The 12,367-nt window shown below is 47.5% G+C and overlaps 2 protein-coding genes across 2 annotated transcripts; both read left to right on the top strand.

Moving 5' to 3' along the window:
• Window positions 1-7,998: 7,998 nt before the first annotated feature.
• Window positions 7,999-9,297, top strand: mdm12 (ERMES complex subunit MDM12; the record flags this gene model as incomplete). The annotated part of the gene is made up of 2 exons (XM_023238383.1): window positions 7,999-8,240; window positions 8,712-9,297. The coding sequence occupies 2 exons, from the start codon at window positions 7,999-8,001 to the stop codon at window positions 9,295-9,297; spliced, it is 828 nt and encodes a 275-aa protein (XP_023089286.1).
• Window positions 9,298-9,946: 649 nt separating this feature from the next.
• AO090005001254 (uncharacterized protein) lies at window positions 9,947-11,509 on the top strand (the record flags this gene model as incomplete). The annotated part of the gene is made up of 3 exons (XM_001818147.1): window positions 9,947-10,126; window positions 10,197-10,518; window positions 10,608-11,509. The coding sequence occupies 3 exons, from the start codon at window positions 9,947-9,949 to the stop codon at window positions 11,507-11,509; spliced, it is 1,404 nt and encodes a 467-aa protein (XP_001818199.1).
• Between the last annotated feature and the right edge of the window lie 858 nt (window positions 11,510-12,367).

Genomic DNA, 12,367 nt, shown 5'->3' with positions numbered 1-12,367 from the left:
CATTTATGGTCCCACACTACTAGTACTCAGTGGTCAGCTACTGGTGCATGCTACCTTCAGAAGAAAAAACAGATATTTCCTCTTGCTATATATAAACTGTCAAGATGAGCAGGGAATACCTTTGAGGGTTATACTAAACCAACAGTTGGGGCGGATAACAAGCTACTGGACCTAAGCTCCAAAGCAGATATCGATATCTTATTCAATATAGCTTTCCGACAGTCGTTCCATAGCCACTTGCTTATGGCCTAGATAAGTGTTTCAGAACGACCCTTGTACTTCTCATTATAGTCCAGTCCCCGCCAACCCGGGCATAGAAAGATCACCTTGGGTGGGCGGAGCTGTAAGATGTATTAGTTTTCCTAAGCACCAAGTCTATAGTGAGTGTTTCCTAGCTGATTTAATAACTACTGGTATGAAGTAGTTACGGGGGAAGGTAAATGAGATATTGCTGTATATAATTGACTTTTATGAAGCTGTTCAGAGTCTAATTCGAAACAACCCTCGAGCATCGGTACCCCAAATCTTACTAATCTTCCAATGTCTTAGCTCAAGGAGAAAAACATAGTAAGTACTGGTAAGTAAAAACAAATAAACAAAAAAGAAAAACAAACTATGATGTTATCCTGCAGTATATACAATTCTCCGTACAACTCAGCCCCAATCCCATGACCTCTCCACCCATCTTGGCAAACATGCAAGTACGAACCCTAAGTATGATACATCTGATCTGCGTTAAGCGATGAGCACAGCATGCCCACAGACGTACGTATGCACACAGTAGAAAATAATGTGCCACCCAGCTTATGCAATAAGGGTGTACACATAACAGCCAAGAAAGTAAAGATAACGAATAAAGCATTCTTGCATAGTTATTTGGAGGGAGGTTGGGTTACACCGACAACCCTCCAGGTCTGGAAGGTTGTCGATCCCACACTCCACCTCCAGGTTGGCTTCGGCTTATCAGTGATAATGACGATGATGCAATTTCCGGTTTGATTGTTTGATTGTTTGACTTTTTTTTTTTCTCTCTTTCCTTTCTTTCTGTTCTTTTCCCATAAAGGATACGAGTGTGGGTGTTTTAACTTGGCGGGGTAAGTGTTTCCGCGGGAAAGGCGACAATCTAGAATTTTAGGTTATCGCAATAACCTACCGATATTATCAATAGGTGGTGCGTGTCTCCTGGAAGTCGAGGATCTGATGATCGGGACGGATTGATTGGTAGATTCAGTAAGCTACAGTAAGCTTGAGATAGCGTTGGTGATTTTTCCCACTTCGAGTTACTCCACGGCGGGCTTTTGCCTACTTGGGGTTACGGAGAACGAGGACCCTGGGGGAGAGCTTCGTCCTTTTTTTTTTTTTTTACTCTTCACATTTTATGAAGTATACGTGATACAAACAAGGGATCTTGGCAGGTTAATAGACGAAGTCGATCTTGAATCTATCATTGCTTGGCTGTGGAACAACACAGGACAGCCTATTGAATTTGAATTTCACTGCACAGGGCTTGGCAAGTATCAACATCTCCTTGGCAAACATTCACTTCATTCTTCACTTTCAACCCCCTTTTTCCCTGGCAGTGTGGTATCATTGATGTGGTGAAGAGGTAAACACCGAAACAGAAAAATCATTCAAAGAGATAAGGAACCATCTCGTAAAGAAACTGATGTTTGAAAACAATAAAGAAATGAAACCGCTAGTGCTCCTTCCCTTCGTCCGGTGCAGGGTGAATTTGGGCTGAGGCGCTTGCAGATGTATCGTGTCCAGCGCGATTGGTGAAGTGGGATGGCGTGCGCAAGCTTATGTGGCGTCAGAATTTAGTTTCTGTCTTGCTCGTGTCCCAGGTAAAGGAAGCCACCGGGGAGAGGGGAGAAGGCACCCCTCAGCTGCGATCCGGCAGAGGCTGTGGAAGACTGGCTGCTGGAGCGTTCACGGACTTGAGTTGGCTCCTTGCTCTCAGCCTGGTCATTCATGGGACCAGAGTGGATGGGAGAGAGAACGAGGAACTTGTGGGTAGGAGTGTAGGTGTACATCTTGAAGAAGGTAGATCGGTATCTGGTTTGTCTTTTGAGAAGAGATAAAGTGGAAGTGTAGATGGCTTTGAAGTCTTTGAAATACTGAAAGAGCTTTGAACTGATAGAGAAGAGGAAGAGGATTGAGATTGATCTGAAGAGATTTCTCGGTTGGACGCGGCTACCTATTTATACATGAGAGGGAAACAGCCAAGATACTCAAAAGGGAAGAGGGGTCGACAAGGTTCATGGATGATACCGGGAGGGACGTCGATCTGTGTCCATCCCACCTGCAGAGATAGTGGAGAGTCCCAGATTAGAGAGGTTGAACATCCCAATCTGCTTCCCCGAGGTGGACCGGGACACGCTGTAATTCACATGTTTCGAACATTCTTTCATGTCTCGGCGGGGCAGAGAACGTCATTGTTGGAAGATCCCCCCTTCCCTCAAGACTCTTGGCTCAGGTAAGACCCGGTGAGTTGTCGCCAATATGTGCATAGCTCCCTCAAGTATCCGGGGGAATCCCCAGTGGCCTGCCAAGCCGAAGCTGGCCGTTCGTTGCGCAAGCTGAGGTGTTGTCCCTTGTACAAGCATCTGGGCCGATACGACCCGAAAAATCAGCCTCGGGTGATCAGCAACCAGGAAGCGAAGCCAAGAAACGTGCCGGAACTATTGGATTGCTATCGGTGATCGATAGGCCGAGGGGTCACTCCGCATACCCAGAAGGGGTCGACGGTGTATAGAATGCTTCTTTGGGGTTTGCCTCCCACATTCCTTATCAAGCGACTATTCAGAGCACATGACCCAACCAATGAGTCTCGCCCGCTTGGCAGCATGCTTGTATTGACACTTTTCCCTGACGCTTTCTAGAAGACATGCGAACGGTAAGGGATAAGTTAGATTACCTAAGCAAGGGGTAGTTTCAGCCAAATTTGGGGAAATCCAAGCTGGGGGGTGTTTGTTATGTTTTGTTGGCTGACTAAATTCAGTACAGTACGTGTAGTACTCCGTAGATGGTTCGATCTGAGTCCCTAGTAGGAGCTAGGTAGTTTGCGATGTGCTGCAAGACCTGGGATATTCCGGGAGTAGACCGTGACAACATTCGCCAAACGCCCGTTGAATCTGCAAGAATAAAAACCACTTTTGAAAGAATCTTTGAGCAAAAACTGGAAGGAAAGTAACTGCCATAAAACAAAAAAAGAAAAATAAAAGAAGTGTAAGAGTCAAGCTGAACAAGCGGCTCTCAAAACGCAGCGCAACACCATCACGTGCTCCGAGCCTCCAGTTGCCGCAAGATAAACCCCAAACACTCGGAGCCAAAGAACTTCTTAATATCCACTATGTTCTGGCGCAAAAGCCAACGGCGGCTAAATTGAGGCCGTGCCTCACCGTTTGAGGTGCTGATTGTCGCAGATTTAGCGCCCCCTGTCTCCGCGCCGTATCGCTCGACCGTCCACTATGTGGCGCGGATGCTCAGCGGCTGAGAGGGCCAAATGTGACTGCCGTTGACTATAGGATGTTCATCTTCTCCCTAATGGATGGCGCCGCATTGCGGTACAATAGTTCTGAGTTCGACTGTCAATCAATTAGAGTTGACCCCGAGCTTTCCAGCTTAGGTGGTTATGAAGAACACGAGAAATCGATAGGCGGAGATTTGCTGTCTTGCACTGCCGAACGCTAGACTAGCCGGCAGTGGAAACCCTGTGCCATTATCACACCAACATGACCATAAAAATGGGGCCGCCATAAGGCAGGAACCGCATAGTCTCACTTCATCCGGGTTCCGAGAGCGTTGTGCTATCGTGCGATCCCCCTCAGGCCTCCGATGGTGGAAAAGACCTCACTCATGTCTGGCAGATATCACCAACTGCGTTTAGCTCCTCTGCCGCAGGTATTGGTCAGCCCAAGGCACCAAGGCCAGCGTTCCTGTGATGGCTGTGCAGTTCTTGCAGATTATTCCCTCTAGTCTGCGAGCCTTGGCCCCGGTTTTCTCCAATATGCCTTAGAGGAGCCCTATAGGTGCGCGTCGTTTGTTGACGTCGTGACAGGTATCTGACCAGGAATTGCGGCACCCCTGACTGGAGCAGGTGGCCCATGTATCATGAATTACCGCGGCGTCCCTCGAGATAGTGCCAGGCACACAGCTCGCAGGGTGGGAGACATGACTGGCGATGACTACCGATTTTGATATCGGGGCCGGTCAGATTGTGCCGTTGGGAGATATCCTTACCCCTCCCTCCACCAACTGGGGCCTTGAGGCACACATGATAAATGAATTACTGTGATAAGCCTAGTGATAAATCTAGGTAGACTACTGCGTGACATTCGTCAGATGCCCATTAAGGAACAGTATCTGGTTGCGGCATGACCCTAAACTGTGTGAGAACTGTTGGCTGGCTGCGACAACTGATTTGATAGAGCAATTGTTGGCTTTTTCATTTGCGTATGTGACCGGTTCTTCCCTGCCTGGTGCATGGACCTTGTTCTGAAGGTGATGTCAAGGTTTCTCATGATGCATCTGCGGAAGTCTAATGAAGCTCCCGACAGGGCTACAACTGAAGTTTCGCTGACATCCTGACCACCACAGCTATCGATCACTCTAGAAAGAACAATCTTACGCCAACCCTAGGTGGACACCATCTTCATAGACCGTCCGCATAGCCGCCAATCTTGCTTGGTGTTGGGGAAACACCGTGCAGTAGCTCTGTGGAAGCCCAACTTACCATTTTATTCATTCGTTGAAATCGTTTCTCCTGGATGTGATGTAGATCTCATCACCAACTTCTCCGGCGCATTTCTCTAAATATCTCTTTGTGGATGGGGCGCAAAAAATAAGAAAAAAAAAGCAAAAGAAAGGGTGCCGTATCCGTAGTTGAGATCTTTGACTAACCTTGTTCTTACTTTCATTCTTCTGCCCCGACTACTTTTTCATTTGTTAAAGATCATTTTTATTTTAATATTATAATTTTTTACTCTAAGCCCCCTTTGGTACCTTTTTTGTTATTTCTTGTAAATGGTGCTATTGCGGCACAGCTGTCCGCAGTCATTCTCTATCATTCTGGTACAAAAGCAAGACCGAGCAATTGTTATTTAAGGTCCTCACAATCCGTCGAACTATCAGAACAACATCACAGCAGTTCTATCTCTCAGACTCCTTTCGAAACAAGCTCTCTGAGCTCGACATCTTTCGTCCTCTCTGAACTCTTCAAGTTGCTCGACCGAGCCGGCTTAACTTTCTCTATCTCTCAATAAATCCACCCTTTTCAGCTCCATTAACCTCCAATCTTCGAAATGTGCTCGCAATACTTCTTCAAGTACGACTGCGGCTGTACTCACCCCGAAGGGGATGTCGTTTACTGCGCAAAGCGAGGAACATCCTGCACCGGCGTGAGACAGCAAGTCCGGCGCCGTGAGGGCTACAACTGCCCTGCTCATGGTGGCTAGGGACTAAAGAGTAACTGGTAGGGGGTTTTAAGCTGCGGCGATCGTTTCGAAAAGCTCTCGCTAACTAAGTCCAGAAAGGCCGGGTGATTGTGGGACCTCAACCGTCGCCTTTCGATATGTGCTTCCAGAAGCACGTCCAGCCCAGTTTTTGTCAATACTACAGCACTACGACATTCGCAATCCTCCTCAAATCTTGTATTTTTGAAACCCTTCGATGTATCCAAGAGAACAATTTTGGAGATCACGGGAGCTTAATTGGGGAGTAAGAAAAAGAGAAAAAGAAAAAAAAAAAAAGGGTTTTTTGTCTATTTGCCGTCTGTCAATACCATGAATGCTCCGGCTCGGCTTTTCCTTTCATAGCGTGCGCATTGTTCTGTTTTGTGGTTACTACTGGTTGCAAGCGCCTATCCGCATCCTCCTGTTGTTTCGTTTCTGCGATGTGCCCTGTGAACTTACTACTGGGGCAAAGGTTTCTTGTTTAAGCCACATTGTCGCTGATTCATTGTCCTTGCTGCATCTTTTCTACCAAGGCATTTGCTGCGCTGTATGTCGAAGTTGCTTAGCTGAATCCTACATTTCTCATCTTATTATATTATTTTCTTGAATCAGGACGAGGTTATTTTCAAGTAAGCCGCTGGACTCCTCCGACAGTATTTCCTATTCACTCTATATGTATTCAAGGAGTTACACAATGAAGCCACATGGATCGGCCTTTCAGAACGATGGATCCCTTTGGCCCCATATTCCTGAAGGATTTTTACCCGTCGAGCGTTGGGAGATCAATCTTACTAGAGAGCTCTTTGAGAATAACCTTCAACTAAAACATCTCCGAGGTTGTATAGCTTCAAAGCCTCGACAATAATCCTACCGCAGTCACGGAGATTACCGAGGGGAAATCCACGATCCGTATAATTTACAAGAGAAATGCCTCACTACGTATTTCTAGATCTGTCGCTAACTTCGGTTGCTGAGCATTCATGTGGAAGATTAAGCTTATGAGTCTTCGATGCATATCATGAAACGGCGGACTTCCCCAATCTCATTGTGTCGCTGAGCACAGTGCATTAACGACAAGAATGAAAAGGAGGCTATTCAAGGTATGAACAAGGGGCACCCAATTCATCTTACTCACTTTCTGCTGGCTGTCGTCATTTGCCAGCTTCTACGGAACAGTTACAAGATCCAAGAGTTGTTCTTTCAGAAGAAAATTTTTTTTTCTTCTTTAAAGCCCACTCTTGGTAACTATGATTACCAACGTATGTCAGCGGCTGCATTAGCACCGCATACGTCTCTCATCATCTGATTGCGGGCTCGTCGAATCAAATAATGAAACGGGGCACAGACGCTTGTTCTCCAGTGGCGATCCGGATGGAGTGAGAGCCAACGAAATCTAAGAGATACCGAGTCAGTGAGCATGAGGTGCGCGCGTATATTAGGTTCTGGAGGATCATGTGTTAAACTGTCTTTGGAAAGTGATGCGCAAGTGATGGGTCAAATCCCGCAGTTAGAGACCCATAAGAACTTTGAATTACAAGACAGATGTTTAAGATAGAGAACTGCTCTGCTGTGGATTGAGGGGCGGGATATTCTTCCTTCCAAGGTACGCACAAAGGACTGCGTTGTGTCCTGCGGACCCGATGCGGCAGCGCCGGCCCTTGTTGCCAGCCCACCGTAAGAAGTAGCAGATACATACGTGGCGTTTCGCCTCTGTGCCAAGGAGGTCTATCACGCTCTCTTGAAAGAAAAGCTAGATGAGGAGACTGCGGTACGACGTGCCCACTCAAGAGGGAAAAGACCTTGCTGCAGGCGAACAATCAGACACCAAGATGCAGGCTAGAAAGTCAATCATAGGGAGATCCCCCCTGTCAAGATAGACCTATGATGGAATGAGCCAGTGTGATTCACGAGTGGAAATCACCAATGATAGTGGTTAGAATCTTGAATGTTGGGTACTAATCGGACGTGAAGTGGAACCGATGGATAGGTTTGAGGAGTCGAAAGGCAAGAAGAGGGGAAGGCTAGAGCAAGCTGGTCGTAGACCCTTGTGCCCGGCGAACACGCTGTTCCAGGGCTCCCACTGTCCGGCGCCGCAGAGATTGTGCCATCCTCTAATATGCCCCGAAATAGCGTCGGCTGTACTGGTGAACCAGAGTACTGGGTCAAGTAAACCTAAAGCGGTGTGAAAGCCGCGTACGTCGTAAGAGCCGTCCAGGAGGTTACCAGAGATTCTGAGACCCATAAGAGGTGTCTGGGACATCCTTAATCATTGTACTTTGGTATTGTGGCCGAGATATGCCATGAGAAGACGTCCATTGCTGATTTACAATGTCATCGATGAGGTTACTTCAACATCACGTGATTTGCACGGGACGCGAGTTGGTCCGCGGCGACTGCGCCTAAATTAATCCCTGTGGAGTCTCGCATTGCGGCGCAATTTTACCACCAGCCCCGGTCCTCTCTCGTCCAAGCGATTGTTCGCTTCCATATACCCACCCCCCTCCTTTGCCCACTTCGCGCCAAATAACTGTCTGCGGCACATGTAATGTCAATCGAAGTTGACTGGAGGGCAGCCACCTCTGGGCCGGACGGTGAGGCTCTGGCAGAGCGAATCCGCTCCTTCATCCATGACAAGTTCCAGCAGGTGGCCCTCCCACGTTTTATCCGATCAGTTCAAGTGCACTCGTTCGACTTCGGGACTATACCACCTGATCTTGAGGTGAAAGATATCTGTGAGCCGTTTGCCGACTTCTACGAGGAGGATGAAGATGACGAAACATCCGATGTGTCCGAGGAGCTGGTCTCCGGGCATGGCACCCAGTGGCACCGGGATCTCAACGAACCCCCATTTCACGAGGAAATGGCAATGAATCGCCCGTTACGAGACCCATTCGATGAAGCTTTTCACTCATCGACTTTGCGGTCACCTATGGAACACCTGAACCCTCACTTCCTTCCCCGTGCGGGCACTCCGGGTATTCCTGGCGGAACTTCTACGTTAGGGTACCACCTTATGTCCCTTGGTGGATTGTCGGGGACACAAACTCCCCTTGCTGCGGTTGCAGGCGGTACACCGTTCGCAAATGGTTGGACTGACCCTGGAATGGGCGCAAGTAGCAGGGGCCATCCATCCATCTCCGGCCCGACTGCGGTTCATCCATCTCGCATGGAAGCTGATATCGACACTAGCAATCCTACCTCACGCCCTTCGACCTCTAGCACGCTTCCTTCACATCCGTCCGCGTCCAACCAGCCCAGCGGAGATGCTACGACGGGAAAGGAACACGGATCTCTCGCCGAGGATGAACATTTGGATGATCCTATGACTTCAGGACATCCCCTCCGGCTCCCCCCTCGCATGCGAGAGCGCCGACCGGAAGATTTTCAGGTTCTATGCCATGCTAAATATGCTGGGGATGTGCGGTTATCATTAACCGCGGAGATTCTTCTTGATTATCCTATGCCTAGTTTCGTCGGGTTGCCGCTGAAACTCAACGTCACGGGAATTACATTCGACGGAGTTGCAGTCATCGCGTACATCCGCAAACGAGTTCATTTCTGCTTTTTGTCTGCAGAAGATGCGGATGCACTGATCGGGTCTGATCAGCAAGAGGCGAGAGGCCAGGATGATCGCCCATGGTCTAGTGCAGACCCGACCGCTTCCCCGAAGCGCCAGGGAGGCTTATTGCGAGAAATCCGAGTTGAAAGTGAAATCGGTCGGAAAGAAGATGGTAAACAAGTCCTGAAGAATGTCGGCAAGGTTGAGCGCTTCGTTCTAGCCCAGGTCCGTCGCACCTTCGAGGAGGAGATGGTTTTCCCTAGCTTCTGGACGTTTCTTATCTGATATCACAAGCTTAACTGTACATTGTCTGTCTGTGCTGAATATTCGAACTTGGGACAATAATGTTCCCAATTGTATACTAGAAATACTATACTAATACACGTGCTCCATCCACATGACATCCGCCTTAGCAGACGTCACCATTAGACTCTGGCCTCCTGATTCCACTTTTTCCTTTCCGCCATCTTGGCTTACTGTTGGGGAAGACTGTTGAGCCAATGGAGTCTTGCTGCAGCATGTTGATATAATTAGGTTTCAGTAACTTCTTTGTGTCGGTTTCAGCCTTTGATGGCAGCCCAGTGCCCCGGCCTTGCCATTTATGGGGGAAATGAATGCTGTATGGCTCGAAATAAGTCTTCCAAGACATATGTGGTGAGTTATCACCCCTCATGGTGACATATTCATAAAGAAAAATACATATCAATGGCAGGTTGATGGTCTGTTTGGAATTGCGCCGAGCTGACACTGCATATGGTGCCCAATGGAACAAAAGCAAAAGACTTCCAAGCGACTTCAACCATTTAGATCAAAGCTGGTCATGTTTCAATAATGTTATCCCTCACCTAAGTTTGAAGGATAAAAGGCTTGTCAAGCCCACTGTCCATGAAATGCTCGCAACGTTTACCGGAATTGCATGCTAAGATTGATCGACATGATTAAGTTTTGGTGCCTGGCCCTAGGGGCTGCTTACTTTACCAACGCCCTGACACTGGAGAAGAAGGATCTGCCTTCTGTGCTAGAGGTCCCTTTCGAGAGCGGGCGGTTCGCAGGTGCTCACCATCATGATCGCCGTGGGAAGAGGGATCATACCGTTAAGTTAGAGTTTTACGGGGTATGTACAGTATATTGACTCGCCTTCATTACTCACAGTAAATCATTCGTTCTGACTATTATGGCTTTAGAATGACTTCTTCTACGCTAACATATCTGTCGGAAACCCACCACAGAAATTGAAAGCTCAGTTCTCGACTCTTGATGACAGCAGCTGGGTGGTGGTGAGCGATAACAAAGAGTTAGCAAAACCAATAGAGCAGGGAATTCTTGATGGGTATAATGCGAACGCTTCAACTAGCAGCCGATCAGTAAAGACACATGCCACTGTTGACGGGTTCGATCAGGATGAGGTGGGAAATATTGATATAATGTCAGATACGATGATCGTTAGGGATGTAAAACTAGAAGCCATAAGATTTGCTACTCTACGTGAGAAAGCCGCAATAGGTGGTGAGTTGTCCTGTGATGGTGCTTTCCATCAAACTATACCCATATACATGGGCCCAGTCCATGCGACAGCTGAATTAAAACTTGAATAGATACACTCGGCCTAGGATATGGCAATGGTAACTCGGAATTTATCTCTGTTACCCAGGCATTGGTCGATGCGAAAGCTATCCAATCCCCTGCTTTCAGCATGTGGATGGAGGAGAACCATGATCAGACCTATATTCCCGGCACCATCCTCTTCGGCGGCGTGAACAAGGCCAAGTATGTCGATAAACTCCATACGTTGCCGGTCATATCTCCTCCAGACCTCAGCAAGTTGTTCCGGGTCAATCTTACCGGATTGTCCGTGGGAACAGGCTCCACCACGAAGTCCGTATCGCCAGATTTTTTTTCCATCGGGGCTGTCTTTTCTTCCGCGACTGATTTCATCGGTTTCCCGAAAGCGATCACGCAAGACCTGTTTTCCCAACTTAACGTCACAATGTTTTATGAAAATGGCCAGCCGATGTTTCCTTGTGACAAACCACCCGAGAACAAGATGCTAGCATTCCATTTCGGCGACGTAGCTTTCAACTTCTCCCTCGACCCATTCATAGCAGAGGCTCCCTCGACCACAGACCCTAAACAGCACGAGGAGGGTTACTGCTACCTAAGCTTTTTGACGATCGAACCTGAACGTAGTAAGGAACTTGGCGGTGCCATAATTGGAGCCAATTTCCTCAAATTGGTATACACAGTCTTTGACATGAAGAATGACGAAGTCTCTCTGGCCCAAAGATGCTGGGAGAAAGCGCCTGATGAGATCATGGAGATCAGATCAGGGAAGGACGGCGTCCCGGATCGTACAACACAAGAGAAAGATAAGGCGAACACGGCAGACAAGCCCAAAAAGACAGACGAATCTACAGGATCGAATCTGAAATCAGGCAATGGGCTGAAAGCCGTCATAGCGGCGGGAACCGTCTTGATGGTTGCCCTAATTTGGGGTTGACCTATTTAGGGCATAATTCGCAGGACTTGTCAGTTTGTACCCCGGTATAGTATTTGTGGGAGTCGCCTTCACACAATGGCTATGGGAAGAGGTATATAGTGTCTTGCATTTTCGGTTGCTTATTATATCTTCTTCTGTTGGCGACGAAGATACGCAACTATTAGCGTTATAGCGAAGGAATGAGAATGACAGATAACTTGCATGTTTATTACAACCTAACTCGATGGGATTATATACTAGATCTGGGACACCGGTTACAACCTGTAACATTATTAGATTGACCAAGCAAAGGTCTATTCTCTCAAAGCTAGATTTGAAAACTTGTGTACGTGGTACCTTGCCATACTGCACGCAAGCATGGAGGTAGGGCTTCATGGTAACTAAAACTATGATTGGTTGTATCACCACACTCTCTTTCTACATCCTAGGTTTGTACTCTGATAATCTTATGATCAAGTCAATGCTAGATTTGAAAAGTCTCTTGGATGCATATAGGATTTGTGTAGTACATCTGGATCCTTGTTAAATTAATTGAGAACATGCTGCAAAAAGTCTAGGATTTGAATCAGTGATTGATAGTATGGCATTAGATTACACTTCCTTGAAGCGGTTGGTCATGAATTTGACAATTGCTAGATGTACATGAGATAGTGGGATTTTGACATAACAGGCAACTTCTGGGCCAAAATAACAAAGGGAACCATCCAACAAAATTAGATGAACGAGAAAAAGAAACACACGCAAATTCATCCAACAGGGTATACGTAAAGCCAAACCGTCCAATCATCCCCGTCATGGTGACTGTCCTCGAACCAGCAAGGACCTTGTCTCTCCACATCGGAATCGAAGGAACTCTCT

The sequence above is a fragment of the Aspergillus oryzae genome, chromosome 1 (genome assembly GCF_000184455.2).
Source record: "Aspergillus oryzae RIB40 DNA, chromosome 1".
In the NCBI taxonomy this organism is placed as follows: Eukaryota; Fungi; Ascomycota; class Eurotiomycetes; order Eurotiales; family Aspergillaceae; genus Aspergillus; species Aspergillus oryzae.
This window is presented reverse-complemented; position numbering and strand designations above follow the sequence as displayed.